Consider the following 15,977-nt stretch of genomic DNA (forward strand, 5'->3'; position numbering starts at 1 on the left):
GGCTCCGTGTGCATTCCAGGAGCAATTTTGTGATGTGGACTCATCGTTTAACGCTCTTAACATTATTGCAGCAGTGAGGCCGATTGCTTTGTTTTTGCCGTAGACTGAAAAATGTGTGCTCTGATCCACATTTCAGGTTTTTATTTTCCAGGTTATCACCATCGGGTGCCTTCAAAATTTCCCACTTTGAGATTTTCAGTATAACTTATTACGCTAGTTAGGGTGTTAGAAATTCATATAGGTCAAGGAAGCGCTCATTAAAAAAAAAAAAATAATAATAATAATGACCTGCAAGCAGATTCATTACATACAAAGCAAAATGTAGGATGGTGAGTTTACTTCTAGGGTAGACAACGACAGGGTGGACATTGAGGACATTCAATCAGCGCAGTCAACCTTCACCGAGCAACATGATTCAGTTGGCAAGCTGACTGTGGACTGTTGAGCAAATATATTTCAAATTTCGTTCGTTCTTCGGATCAGCCACAAAAAAAGAAGATGAATAGTACTTTGTCTTCATTTATTTTGTAAAGCGATTTTTCCATTAAATAAAAAATAAAAAATGTCTAATATAATCATTAAGGATTTAGGAACACAACTTTTAAGTGCAATATGAGGCAGAAACATTCTTATTTTTACATGGATCAAGTGTAAAATAAGACGGTATTAATGGCTCAAAGTTGTGTTCCCATCATCTAAACAGCTAAGTTTGACATTTTGAGTCGAATGTTTTTCTTTTTTTAATGGGCAAAAAGTGTTTTATAAAATAAATGAAGACAAAGTTCTATTCATCAAATTTTTTTTTTTAATGTGAAAAGAACTCAACGAGCAATTTAAGACACAGTTACAAAGTAGCCTTGGTCCAGAATATTGAAAAAGAATGGTACCAGCAAACGTACTTAGCAGCCGGCAGCCAGACACTCGTGCACATTGGTCATGCTAACAGCTAGCCGCTAGCCACTTACGGCGGAGAGACTTCTGTCGTACAATGTCGGCGTAATTAATTAGTGGTTTCTTAGCGTCCTAAATTAGCGATCAAACGTGAGTCAGGGATAGCGTTGCGTTGCGTTGATGTCGGTCGCAACGACAATGTCAATCGAAGAAACGTCTCAAAGGGAAGTTTAGCTAGCCATCACGCTACGTCGTGGGCAAACTTCAAAGTAAAAGTGTCCTCAGGCTATTTGCATTGCCGTCAATGTCTTACTGTGTTTGGTCAACTTTATTTTGAAGGTAAGCCTAGCTAGCGTGTTACGTTGCGTACGTTTCAGGACAATACACGCTTTGAAAGGACGTTAAAACAAAGCAAGCCTTGTTGGTATATTTGATCATATGAAGAATGTATTGTCTGATTAGCCCTCTTTTATGTTTTTTTTTTATTTTTCCTTAAGAGCTCAGTATTGTTCATTCGGAAATGTCATCATCATTGCTCTTTTTTTTTTTTTTTTTTTTTTTTTTTATATATATATATATATATTTATTTCTTTTTGTGTGTGTGTGGGTGAGTATGTGTATGTGCGTGCGTGCGTGCGTGTATTTGTTAGCTCACCAGAAAACCTATTAGAAAAAATCTCATACCGTTCACTTAAACCGAACACCAGAAGACCCGAGGAAGGACCAAAGAAAACCAAGGAAGGTGAAATCCAGCACCGACCAGACACCCCCCACCAGAACTCCTCCCCAGCCCAAGAAACATCCAGACCCCAACAAATCCAATGCACGGTTCTGTTATGTTGCGCGCCGTTGGGTGGCGCTGCGCTACAACTTTGCCGTTCAAATGGGGGTCACGTGTTCCGGTGGTGACGAAAGCGCCAACAGCCGTCTTAGTTAAAACTGCGAAATATGCTCAAAAATACAAATAATACTACTTAACGTTCGTTTGAGTTCAGATTATGGTTATGTTTAGTGTTATTGTTACGTTAAGGCTTAGTAAAAAAAAAAAAAAAAAAAAAAAAACTCTTAGCCCATAACGACAGGGTGGACACAATTTCAGGGACACGTGCAAAATATTCAATATGATGAAAAAATACACTCCATGATGACAATGGCTCGTTTGATCAAATAACTTGACTTGATCGACCGCGTGATGCGATGATTGATTTGCAAAAAAGTCTTAAGTCATTATAAATAACTTGATGAACTCTTTTCTTAAAAGCGACATAAAAAAAAAAAGTGAAGCAACCACCTGCACTCGAGCTGATAAAAGTGCCTTCAACGCGCTTGGGTGGATCTTCAAAGTGGAGGTTTTATCCCCCCCAACCCACTCACTGCCTGTTTTCGCACCCGAACTAAACGGCCATAATCTCCGGCCTGGAAACGTGCGGATTTCCATTTTTGGCGCGGTGTAATCCGCCGTTTACAATATCATTTACGGGGCTTTCTTCTTTTTTCCCGCCCCCACTGACAACTCTCCCGCGCTCTTCCTCCTCCTTTTAAACGCTGTGATTGACAGAGGACGAGCTCCAGGCATTCGCTTTGCATACACGACAGCGGCGGCGTGCAAACCCTCCACGCACGCCGTTGCTGTCTTCTGATTGATATTTAACTGAAAGTGAGCTCTTGTTGCTGTCAAACCTCAGCTAAGTCTCTTGAGCCGCTTGATTTCTGACACTTGCGCTATTCACATAAAAAAGACTGATTGTGTGTGCGTGTGTGTACGCGACGTTGTCATGTGATCCGTGTAACACTTTAATCTGTTTCGACTCCTTCAGTACGCCGGCACGAGCCGCGCGTCGACGTCGGCGGCCGCCTGCCAAGGTCTCGCTGGAGTGCGGCGAGCGGTTTCTACGTATGTCGGAGGTCATTTTATCGTTGGAATATTCATGTCATGAATCAGCCTTGAAAGGAGGGGTGGCCAAAGCGTGGCCCGCGGGCCTCTTGTGCCTTTATTATCAAGCTTTTCTCGTCAAGAGTCATAGTTGTTGTGTTGATTTTCACCCCCGGGAATTCTTTCTTTAAAACGTGTTCTTGTTTTTTTTTTTAGAAGTTTAAAAAATATATTGTGACTTGAGCCTAATAGCGAATTTCAGAACGTTTACGGTGAGCAAAGAACACACACAAATGAACAAACGCAAAGACTAGCATTTGAGGATAGCAAAACTGAATTAGCAAATAACAACAACAAAAAATACGTGAATATTAGTGGGTTTTTGCAGAGGATAAAGAATATAGGCATTTTATATGGTCTGTGTATTTGTATTGCTATATCGTTTTTGTTCAAATAGCTGTTGCTTAACTCATTCAAACCACAAAAAAAAAGTATGAATACGTTTTTTTAATACTTTGTCCTGCACTCCCAAAAACGTATTTGTGTGTGTTTTTTTATGCTAGAGCATACAGAAGGCTTTGATACAGCTTCTGACATGAAGAGGTTGCTTAAAGGAATGGTAGTTATTACAAAAAATGGCCAACAGGTGGCAGCAGAGTATAAGAGATCAACCAGGGCCATGTTGCAACAAGCTGTTTTTGACAGTGTTTTCAACAGGAATGTCAATAATGATCAAACTTAGCTATATTCTAATGCTAATTGCTGCAAAACGGAAGCAGATAGAAATATCCTTTTTTTTTTTTTCCTGATGAAAGAAGAGAATCTAATCTTTCTTTTGGTAGGTTCCATGTTTTATAGGAATAGAACACAATAGTCTGTGGACCTTGCGAAATCTGTCAAAATCCAGTAAAACAGCCGGGAGCGAATGGGGTTGCTTCAGTGAAAATGTCTGCGAGTGAAGTTAAAGTGCTATAAATACAAAAGAGCAATGCTAGTTTTGTTAGCCAGTCTATGGCGTTTTGCATTGTGTGTTATCATTGAGCTAAAAGACTTTAGTAGGGCAAATGTTTAATTTTGTTTTATGTGTAGTGCTACACTAAAGTTCAACTGGAAGAATGCTCCCATTGGTCGCTCTTAACTCAAATATTTGCTCCCAACTCAAAACAAAAGTCAACCGCGTGACAACTTGCGAATCGAAAAACCCATAATTCTCGTCTGTCGTAAGTCGAGATATCATTTTCACAACAAAATTCCCCGACCGCCGACTGTGCAATTACCCGCTTGTCACGTATGCGCAATCGCGTGAATAAACGAACCTCTTTCCCGCTCGAGGCTAAATGAAGGCAACGCATTGTCCCGCATTACCTCCATCAGGGCCATAAAGAAAAACAAAACCATCTCCAGCCGGAGCGCGAGAACAAGCAGCACTTAGTCAACCGATTGCCGTCGCCGGTGCTTAATGGCCGGCATTAGGGGCCTGCAATAAAGCCATCCCGGCCGGCCGCTTCCACGCTAATGTCGGAATAATCATTTACAAAAAGATGGTTAGCGCACGCTGGAATTATTTTGCCCACACCCGCTCGCTTTTAACAGCCCTAATTCGCCGTTATTAATAATGAATAAAAATGCCATTTTCAGTGGGCTCGCTTCAGGGCTCTGGGAATCATTACGATGAATATTTCAGCACATTATTTTAATCTCTGGCTCACATATACGGACGGGGAGGGAGGGGCGGGTGGGGGGGCGGGGGTCTTGCTTTTATAGGCTAATGCGTCAAGCGCCACGAGATCCACCCCCCCCAACCCCCCCGGTCATTAGAGCCCACGCCGTCTGTGGGAGATGCCGACCTTTCATTTACAAGATTTGTAAAAAATAAATAAAAATAAATCTTGTTTAATAAAAAATAAAAAAATAAAAACGAGGCGAGCGGCCATTTTGACGCTGGATTTGTTCGTGTGATTTATAGACGCTAAATTCTGGTCCCTGCTGTTCTCACGCCGTAACTATTAGCTACCAATACTTCATGGCCAAGCTGCTAACGCCATTTTTCACCTCATGGTATCTACATTTCTTAATAACTATTATTTAAACTTACCATTTCTTTAAATTATTGTCTTTTTATTTTTTTATTTTTTTATTTTTTTACTTTTTTTGGTCATGTTTCTTTTCTCTCTTTCTTCCATAACAACTATATGTTGAAAGTAGCAGCAGAAATATATTGTGTTTGTGTGTATATGTGTGAGTGTGTAGGATATGTAAATATGTTACGTTTCTAACAAGTACCGTGTGTGTTGAGTTTTTGGGTCATGTCTGTGATGTCTGTTTTTTGTGCGTGTTGTGACTGAATGATATTGTTTTGTTTACATCGACCTTGTTTAGCTTGTCTGTCAGATTGTGTTCTTTGTGTTGTTGTTTTCTTTGGTTTGGTTTCTCTGGTTTTTTTTGGTTGTGTTTGTGACGTTTGTTTTTTGTGTTGTGATGAATTGTACGGTATTTCTCTTTGGTAAAGAAAAAAAAAAGAGAAAATTAGTTCAAATAGGAACGTACAAAAGTTTATACTAAGTAGGCGTCTTCTTCATGTTTGTGATTTTCATTGGAGCTGGGAAGTATTTGAAAGATGGCGTTGTAGGTTATATTTTCCTCAATATTTTGTACTTTCTTTTCTTCCTCTGTCCTTTTTTTACGGCAAAATAAAAAAAAAATCTACATTTCTTGTTAGTTAATGATATAATTTCAGAGGGTTAGTTTGAGGTAGTATTAGACAAGAATATTTTTTAAATTATATTTTCAAATCTATTCTGTAATTTTCACCTTCTCTCTATATTTTTTCATAAAATATTTTTGTCTTATGTTTTTTTATTTTTGGGTATTGCAATTTAAATTATTATGTTTATTCTTTATTTTTAAAAACGTTTTTATATGTATCTTTTTTCATGATTTTTTCCCACTAATATACATATTTATTTTTGTACATTTTTTTCTTAATATCTGTTTATTTTTTGTTGTATTTCGTATCATGTTAGTTTTTTTCTGTGTCATTTAATAATTTTCTAAAATTCTTTGTTCCCTGATATTATTGTATGTATCATGTAATTTTCATCTTCAGTTAATATATATTAAAAATCTATTGTTTTCTCATTTTCACCTCATCTGTATATTTTTTCACAAAATCTTTCTTAGTTTTTTTTGTTTTGAAAAATCTTTTTGGGGTATCTTATTTTGTGATCTTAAATTTTTTATTTTTATATTTATTCATTTAAAAAAAAAATTTATATGTATCTTTTTCCCCCCTCTCCACTAATATACATATTTATTTTTGTAATTTTTTTCTTAATATCTGTTTATTTTTTGTTGTATTTCGTATAATGTGTTAGTTTTTTTCTGTGTCATTTAATAATTTTCTAAAATTCTTTGTTCCCTGATATTATTGTCTGTATCATGTAATTTTCATCTTCAGTTAATATATATTAAAAATCTATTGTTTTCTCATTTTCACCTCATCTGTATATTTTTTCACAAAATCTTTCTTAGTTTTTTTTTGTTTTGAAAAATCTTTTTGGGGTATCTTATTTTGTGATCTTAAAATTTTTATTTTTATATTTATTCATTTAAAAAAAAATGTTTTTATATGTAACTTTTTCCCCCTCTCCACTAATATACATATTTATTTTTGTAATTTTTTTCTTAATATCTGTTTATTTTTTGTTGTATTTCGTATAATGTGTTAATTTTTTTCTGTGTCATTTAATAATTTTCTAAAATTCTTTGTTCCCTGATATTATTGTATGTATCATGTAATTTTCATCTTCAGTTAATATATATAAAAAATCTATTGTTTTCTCATTTTCACCTCATCTGTATATTTTTTCACAAAATCTTTCTTAGTTTTTTTTGTTTTGAAAAATCGTTTTGGGGTATCTTATTTTGTGATCTTAAAATTTTTATTTTTATATTTATTCATTTAAAAAAAAATTTTTTATATGTATCTTTTTCCCCCCTCTCCACTAATATACATATTTATTTTTGTATATTTTTTCTTAATATCTGTTTATTTTTTGTTGTATTTCGTATAATGTGTTAGTTTTTTTCTGTGTCATTTAATAATTTTCTAAAATTCTTTGTTCCCTGATATTATTGTATGTATCATGTAATTTTCATCTTCAGTTAATATATATTAAAAATCTATCGTTTTCTCATTTTCACCTCATCTGTATATTTTTTCATAAATTCTTTGTCTTATTTTTTTTTTTGTTTTGAAAAATCTTTTTGGGGTATCTTATTTTGTGATCTTAAAATTGTTATTTTTATATTTATTCATTAAAAAAAAAATTTTATATGTAACTTTTTCCCCCCTCTCCACTAATATACATATTTAGTTTTGTATATATCTTTTTTTTTACTTAAGATCTGTTGATTTTTTGTTGCACAATTTGTTCGTTTTTTTTCTGTTTGTGTCATTTCATAATATTCACAAATTCTTTTTTCCCCCCCCAATATTTTTGTACGCATCACGTAACCTTCATCTTAACCTTCAGCGGCAGTTTGTTAAGCCAACGCGTTTTCCCTCCTTGCTCGTCAGGCCGCCTCGCGACTTGTGGCGTCTGGACTACTGGGAGGACGACCTGCGGCGGAGACGGCGGTTCGTCAGGAACCCGCTGGGCTCCGCGCACTCGGACGTGCCGTGCAAAACTCTGCAGGAGTACGGTGAGCTCGCACGCGCGCGCGTTTTCTCGCCATACTGTACGCGTGTCGTCCGCACGGTGCAAAGCGTATTTGCATATTTGCAAGTCCTGACAATCGAACATGACACATGAGTTTCATTTGATATTTTTATCCCCATCAAAAGTTGTAGTTAGAAACAAAATGAGACGGCTCCTTGTGTTTGCCCCCCCCCCCCCCCCCCCACAGTTTTACCACCCTTGGGTCAACTTTACTTGTACTTAACGCAACACTGACTTTTACGCAAAAAAGCGCTGCTATTAAACAGCCCTTCTGGCCTCGTGATTAAATAGCAAATGCAGAACGAGCGTATTGATTCACAAGCTAATAACCTTAAACCCCCTCCACCCGCTTTCCACTTGCAAATATCCAGTCTTGATTATTATTATTTTTTCTTTCCGGTCCACTTTCAGCAGCATGTTCATGTTGCAGAACAATAACAGTCCCTTATCATTTTTTACACGCTGCTTTTTTGCAATTGTGTGCGTCCCCAAATAGACATTTCTCCAGATGAAAATGACTTTCTCGTATCTCATGGGACGTCCTTTCAAAATAAATGTTAATACAATGAATGCTACCATCAACAGGACATTACAGAAATTGTAGTTATTATCACTTTTAAAAAAATTGTCAATTCACAAAAAAATTATAGTAAAATTACTGTTATTTACTGTTAATTTCTCTTTTTTTTTTTCATTTGAATGGAATCGAGTTGAATTTGACATTCCAAAAAACAGATAAATATTTGTGAAATTATGATACATTTGTGAACGTATTTAAACAATCAATATATGTATTTCTAATGGAGTTTTTTGGGGGTAAAAGAACAGTTACGGTGATTTTATTTGATTTTACATTTGACATGTAAAAATCTGAGTTTATCTTTGTAGATGAAATGATATTTTTAAAATACAGATAAAATGTAAAATAAAAAGTACAATTCTGTTATATTGTAGTGCTATTTTCCTACACGCCATATTGCTAACCCTCCACCTCATGTCAAATCTGAGTCTGGTTTAGCCCCGCCCCCCCCTTTGACCACAATGTTCTAGACTAGCGCTGATCTCGTGAGGACTGTTGGACAAGTTCAGGAAGTCATGTGGTCGATTTGGGTCCCAGCACCAACAACACATGGCAGCTGCCGCCTCAACTGCAGGTGGTCCATACAAGCAATCATTGTGCCGTCTGCTCTTCATTTTGTGTGTGTGTGTGTGTGCGTGCGTTGGTGTGCGTGTGTGTGTGCGCTGTTTTGACGGGTGGGGGGGGGAGTCGGTTGATCCGAGTGATTGGCTAATTTTGCGGGCTCTCTGTGATGTGCTGACGTCTGTCGGGCAAAGAAAGCTCTAATGTCATCCGCCAAGGATAATTTTGCTTGCCAGTAAATTCACGTGATTGCCGACTAAGCAACTATTAAATCCAGAGCCGTGACCTCTGCCAAGGCTTTAACAATTGTCACCTGCAACTCAGTCTGCGTTTAATCTACGCTCTTAGTTGTTAGCAGGAGGTAAAGCTTCGTCCAGATTGAAATTTGCAAGACCTGTCGCCATGACGACACTTCTGAGCGTGGAAAGACGCCGCTTGCAAACCTCCCACGTTATTCGACCAAAGTGGAGAGATTGCGAAAAATTCGGGAAATTGCTTGAATGATGATCACCGTAGTTTGAATGTGTGAGTTGTCAGTTAAATCGCAGCCATTTCCCCTGAAGTAACCCCCTTCGCTCCCGGCTGGATTTTGACTGATTTTGCAAGGTCCACAGAATATTCTGTTGCACATGGAACCCTACCAAAAGAAAGATTCGAAACGCTTCTTTCAACATGGCCCTGGTTGATCTCTTTTGCTCTGCTGCCACCTGCTGGCCATATTTTGTAATAACCGCCATTGCCTTAAGCGACCTCTGCAGGTCAGAGGCTGCATCAAAGCCTTTTTTTTCCTGTATGCTCTCGCATTAAAAACAACAACATAAAACAACGTATAAATATGTGGCAATATTTAAAATCTAACGTTTTTATACGTTTCGGGGAACAAATGCGTTAAAAAGAGGATTTGACGTGAGATTACTTGCTTGGAAGAGAGGCCGGAAATAATTTTCGTTTCAGGTGAAAAATAGATGAAGCCATTTTGGAGTAATAATAATAATGCATTATATTTAGAGGACACCGTATGTTGAGAGAGAATTTAATCAAATCAAAAAAAAAGATTTTTTTTTTTTAATTAATTAAAAAAAAAAAGTTTTTTTTTTTTTTTATTAATTAAAAAAACAAACAGATGGCGATGTAGAAGTACAGAATGGCATGCGTTTCCGTGATCGTTGAGGGACCGGCTCACCAATGGACTTTTCCGTGGCTTGGATTAATAGCACAGTGCATTTTTTGCGCTGCTGTGGATAGCGTGCTTTCGAGCTGATGTTTGTTAGCAAGCCAGCCATTAAATTGTTTTCCCACAAACCCGATGAGGGAAATTTGCTTCACAGTGTGTGTCCCTTTAGAAGTGGCTACTCTGCCATCGGGCCGTCTTGTCATCTTCTCTGTACGACAACAGTATTTATGACATCCCCTCGATTGATCCTTCTCACAAGTTCAGCTCGTGTCATTTTGATTTTTTTTTTTATTATGATTTTTTACGAGAAATTGTGTAATAGCCTATTACACAATTTCTCAACTTGACAAAAAATGTTTTAGCTATTAAAGCATTTTGTCAATGTTTCAGTTCAGGTCAGCAGTAGTCAATCACGTGTCTATCACACACAAATTTAGTTAGTTTTTATTAGTTTTAGTTATTTAAAAAAAAAATGCTTAGTTTTAGTTAGTTTTTGCCAAAATTAAAAATAAATAAATAAATAAAGTGAAAATAAAAACTAATATTATACATATATATATATATATATATATATGATTTAAATATAATTTTTTCTATTTCAATTTTTGAATTATATTTTTTAGGGCGTCATTTGGAGCCTTGTGTTGCCTGACGATGCAAATCGAGTCGGACATCGCGCGTACAGGATCGGATTTACGAGAAATTGTGTAATAGCCTATTACACAATTTCTCAACTTGATAAAAAATGTTTTAGCTATTAAACCATTTTGTCAATGTTTCAGTTCAGGTCAGCAGTAGTCAATCCCGTGTCTATCACGCACAAATTAAATTAGTTTTTATTAGTTTTAGTTATTTAAAAAAAAAATGCTTAGTTTTAGTTAGTTTTTGCCAAAATTAAAAATAAATAAATAAATGACTGAAAGTGAAAATAAAAACTAATATTATACATATATATATATATAATTTAAATATAATTTTTTCTATTCCAATTTTTGAATTATATTTTTTAGGGCGTCATTTGGAGCCTTGTGTTTGTTGTCTGACGATGCAAATCGAGTCGGACATCGCGCGTACAGGATCGGATTTACGAGAAATTGTGTAATAGCCTATTACACAATTTTACAACAACTTGACAAAAAATGTTTTAGCTATTAAAGCATTTTGTCAATGTTTCAGTTCAGGTCAGCAGTAGTCAATCACGTGTCTGTCACACACAAATTTAGTTAGTTTTTTATTAGTTTTAGTTATTTAAAAAAAAAATGCTTAGTTTTAGTTAGTTTTTGCCAAAATTAAAAATAAATAAATAAATAAAGTGAAAATAAAAACTAATATTATACATATATATATATATATATATATATAATTTAAATATAATTTTTTGTATTTCAATTTTTGAATTATATTTTTTAGGGCGTCATTTGGAGCCTTGTGTTGTCTGACGATGCAAATCGAGTCGGACATCGCGCGTACAGGATCGGATTTACGAGAAATTGTGTAATAGCCTATTACACAATTTCTCAACTTGACAAAAAATGTTTTAGCTATTAAAGCATTTTGTCAATGTTTCAGTTCAGGTCAGCAGTAGTCAATCACGTGTCTATCACACACAAATTTAGTTAGTTTTTTATTAGTTTTAGTTATTTAAAAAAAAAAGCTTAGTTTTAGTTAGTTTTTGCCAAAATTAAAAATAAATAAATAAATAAAGTGAAAATAAAAACTAATATTATACATATATATATATATATATAATTTAAATATAATTTTTTCTATTTCAATTTTTGAATTATATTTTTTAGGGCGTCATTTGGAGCCTTGTGTTGTCTGACGATGCAAATCGAGTCGGACATCGCGCGTACAGGATCGGATTTACGAGAAATTGTGTAATAGCCTATTACACAATTTCTCAACTTGACAAAAAAATGTTTTAGCTATTAAACCATTTTGTCAATGTTTCAGTTCAGGTCGGCAGTAGTCAATCACGTGTCTTATCACACACAAATTTAGTTTGTTTTTATTAGTTTTAGTTATTTAAAAAAAAAAATGCTTAGTTTTAGTTAGTTTTTGCCAAAATTAAAAATAAATAAATAAATAAAGTGAAAATAAAAACTAATATTATACACATATATATATAATTTAAATATAATTTTTTATATTTCAATTTTTGAATTATAGTTTTTATATCCATTTTTATTTGCCTTTTTAGTCAATTATTTATTGATTGATTTGTACTTTTGGCAGTTTTGGTTCTCCATGGATTCCAGGGGTGGTACTTTGACGAACTTCTACATGGGAATTAGCCTTAGCAATCCAAAACCGGCATCCTCGACAGTTCTCTCTTAATTCTCTCATCTTCAGTTGACGTCAGTAACGCACATTGTTTGTAGCGCTGCAGGGGTTTTTTTTGCGCTAAAAGGTCGCAGAGTTTTTTTTTTTTTTGGAGGTGAGCGTGCCATCTCCCCCCCCACACGCACCCCCTCCGTCACATCCAGACTTGACGGGCTCGCTGCGGAAACATTTCAGTGGGCCGCAGCTGGCACGGGCAGCAAAAGAACAAAGCGGGCGCGTTTGAGGCCCCCGAGAACGGTTATTAAAGCGCTCCAATCTGGGACTAATGGAGAAACGTCCAAAAAAGAATGCCGACTTTTTCCTGCTTTTGACAGCAGGATATGACAAGATGCGCTTCAGCCGCCATCTTTGGCCGTTTGAAGAAGAAGGGCAGACGCGCGGCGCTCGCAGCACGCGTCACTCTTCTCCCGCTGCTCGCTTGAAGGAATGAAAGTGATGTGGACAGATTGTTTTTCTTTTTGTTTCCCTTCACAAAGAACACTCGCTCGTCTGAGTGGCCTGTGTCTGTTTTGACGCAGTCTCACCGTCTCGTCTTTTGTTTTCTCCTCAACATTAAGAGCTTATTTGTTGTGTGCACTCAAAGGAGTTATTTTGAGATTTGTGTAGTTTTTGTGCCAACTTTCAAGCTGCCAGCGAGCAACTTTGCCAGACGTGCGTATCAGTCTTGCTGTTTTTAGGGCGTCATTTGGAGCCTTGTGTCGTCTGACGACGCAAATCGAGTCGGACGTCGCGCGCGTACAGGATCGGATTTCCCACATGACGTGTCCGCAACGTTCCATGTCAGTCAGTCCACCCGAGGTTCAGGGATCATTTTTTCTAACTTCCGATACTCAGTGAGTTTTTATTGATTTATGTATTTTCGTTTTTTGAAAGTAGGTATGGTTTGACAGTTTAAAAGGCAACTTTTCAATTACCACTGCGACGTCCCAGGGGTTGTTAGCATGTCTTAAAAAGTCACCAGTTTTGGAGATTGGAATGATTTTTGCATTTCTCACTTTTTTTTGGGGGGGGGGGGGGTGCCAGCAGGTAGTAATTAGCCCCATGGACAACATAAGTAGCCCACAGGTCTGTTCTAAAAAAAAATGCTCACCAGTGATTGGACACTGTATTTTACTGACGTAATGTATTTTAGGGGTGTCAGGTGATTATTATTTTTTAATTTTAATTTTAATTTTTTATTTTTTATTTTTTATTTTTTATTTTTATAGAGCTCAGTATTGTTCTTTCGGTAATTTTACCGATTTGACATGTCATCATCATTGCTCTCTTTTTTTTTCTTTCTTTTTTTAAATAAGAATTAATCGCATAACTTCAATAGTTAACTCACGATTAATCGCAAATTTGATATCTGTTCTAAATGTACAATAACATATATTCACACTCTTGTTAATATAAAAGTGGATTTTTTTTAACTAATAGAAATATGGCTGCATCTTTTTCGTCATTGATACAGTAATTTCAAAATAATTCATAAAACTGAGTTAAAATTTAAAAAGATGTGTGTTGGTCATTTTTTTCTGCCACTAGATGGCATAATTGCATTTGTAAGACGTTGTGCATTTTTCTTTTCGTATTCAGAGCTATCTAATCTTTAACATGAAGTAACTTGTGAAATTTTGCACATTTTTCAAATTGTAAAATACAACTTGACCCCAGTCTCCACAAATCTATGCTTTATTATTACATTTATTACCGCAAAATTTTGATGTGGACGTGTTTGTTGCGTTGCGACTGGAATTTCCCCAGAACAGGCTTTCCATGTATCAATCCTTTAAAAAAAAAAAAAAACATTGTTAAAGGAACTTTTAATTAACTCAAAATGAACGCACTCATTTTGACACCCCTAATTTATTTCTTTAAATCTAACATGGCACATACTTTTTCTGTACCAAATATTCTATATTTTGTTTAAAAATTAAAATTGTGTATTTAATGAAGGGGAAAAAAAATGATGTTTGGTTGTCAGACTTAAATCTTTTCCCATGCTTAGTTGAAAGAGCATTATGATAAAACTAGTAATAATAATAAAAAAAAACTCCAAGAGGGCCATCAACGCAGTAGCGTAACCTTTGTCATCACTTTTCTGTGCAGTGCGCGCGCACGCACGCACGCGTTTTTGGCGGCCACTCTGTCTCGTTGTCTATTAGCCGCGTTGGCAGCTTCGCCAGCACATTTGCTGCTGTCGCCGCCGTCAGCCTGAAATAAGCTGCCCCTTGTTGCAGCCGCTTTTCGGGAGTATATTGTCGGCTGATTGGAAGCGGGCAAGCGTGAAATGGAAGTCACGTTAATATTGATCCAAGTGTTTAACGGGGTGTTTTACCTCCGGGTGTCCTTGCCGTCGGCAATCAGGTGAGAATCTTCTTCTCGCCTGCCGCTGATTGCTACAGACGGACTCATTGTTCTCGAGGCCAAGTCCTCACCTTCGGTGATGCCAAGCTTAAGCAGGCTCAATTTGGACTGAAGGTGAACACGTCCCGCTCCGACGTATCGCGGGGCGTGTGCTTATGAATGTCTGTATGCAAATGAAGGACCGCCCATCCGTCAAGTGGGAAATCACAACCAGAGAAAACGTCATGGGATTCCAATCAAGGCTTTTGCATCTTTTTTTTTTGTTTTGTTTTACTGTTCTCGCGTTGTTTTCTATAACGCTGAAAAGTGCTTTCCAGTGAGTGAGTTTACCGTAAAAACTCATCAAACTGATTGAGTCAAAATGAGAACGTTTATCTAATGCCGCTCATTTTATTAACGCGTGATTAATGATCGCCCTTTACTTGGAAAGCCTGTACTGGGAGAATTCCAGTCGCAACGCAACCGAAATTTTTTGCAGTAATAAAAATGATATATTTGCGGAGACTGGGGTCAAGTTGTATTTACATTTTTAAATATGTGCGGAATTTCACAAGTTACTTCATGTTCAAGATTAGATCGCTCTTAATATGAAAAGAAAAAATGCACTGAGCTGTCACCGTTTTACAAATGCAATTATGCCATCTAGTGGCAGAAAAAATGACAACACAAATCAATATCACACTCGTTTTTTTTTTTTTACAGTTCAGTACATCTTTTGAATTTTAACTACATTTTATGAACTATTATGAAATGTATGTAATTTGGAGTAATTGTTTTGATGATGCTAGCAAAAAAAAACAACAACTTGATATCCATACATGCAGAGTTTGAACGTTGGATGACTTTTGACAGAATAAGGAGACCAGAACATATGACTCCAGTCCTAAAGGCTTTATTTACTCTGGCTTCCAGTCAGCTGTAGAACTGATTTTAAAATGATGCTACTGATTTATAAATCATTGAATGGTTTGGGTTCTGAATAATATAAGAAATGTTAATATCTACTGAAACTCAAAACAGAATTTGCTGCTCCCACTGGTCGCTGAATCAGTGTAGGCTGCTGTTTGTGGATCTCACTCTGCTTCATCTATCCTTCCTTCTTTTCTTTAGTCTTTCCTCTGGTCTCTTGAGGTCTGCCTAATCTGTTGGAATTTAAATGTTTTTGGTGTTGGTGAAAGATTCTAGTTTTGTAACTCTGTGGGTGGTAGGTGGTGTCTGGTTGGTGCTGGATTTCACTTTGTTTCATATTTATTTTTCTTTGATCCTTCCTCTGGTCTCCTGACAACGTCACAACTCTGGCAGGACTCTGGAGTATCCGGTCAAAGTGAAGGGTTTGGGATTTTTAACAGGCTTCAGGTGAATTAAAGAGCACAAATTCGCATCGCACGTACACAACAAAAAAAGAAATGCTAATAAAATATAAACCCAGTAGAGCTCTGAGGTCTGCAACCTCTGGTCAATTAGAGTTCGACGCAAACATGG

The 15,977-nt window shown here is 36.3% G+C and overlaps 1 protein-coding gene across 1 annotated transcript in view; it reads left to right on the forward strand.

Annotated features, from left to right (window-relative positions):
• The window catches only part of nbeab (neurobeachin b), a 263,722-nt gene that overhangs the window by 128,785 nt on the left and 118,960 nt on the right, over window positions 1–15,977 (forward strand). The window contains exon 37 of the mRNA XM_086080779.1: window positions 7,344–7,468. Coding sequence (XP_085936905.1) covers window positions 7,344–7,468 — 125 coding nt within the window. The remainder of the gene's footprint in view (window positions 1–7,343; window positions 7,469–15,977) is intronic.

This window comes from Leptonotus elevatus, chromosome 7 (assembly GCF_054856555.1).
Source record: "Leptonotus elevatus isolate MCC_2025b chromosome 7, RoL_Lele_1.0, whole genome shotgun sequence".
NCBI classification, from domain to species: Eukaryota; Metazoa; Chordata; class Actinopteri; order Syngnathiformes; family Syngnathidae; genus Leptonotus; species Leptonotus elevatus.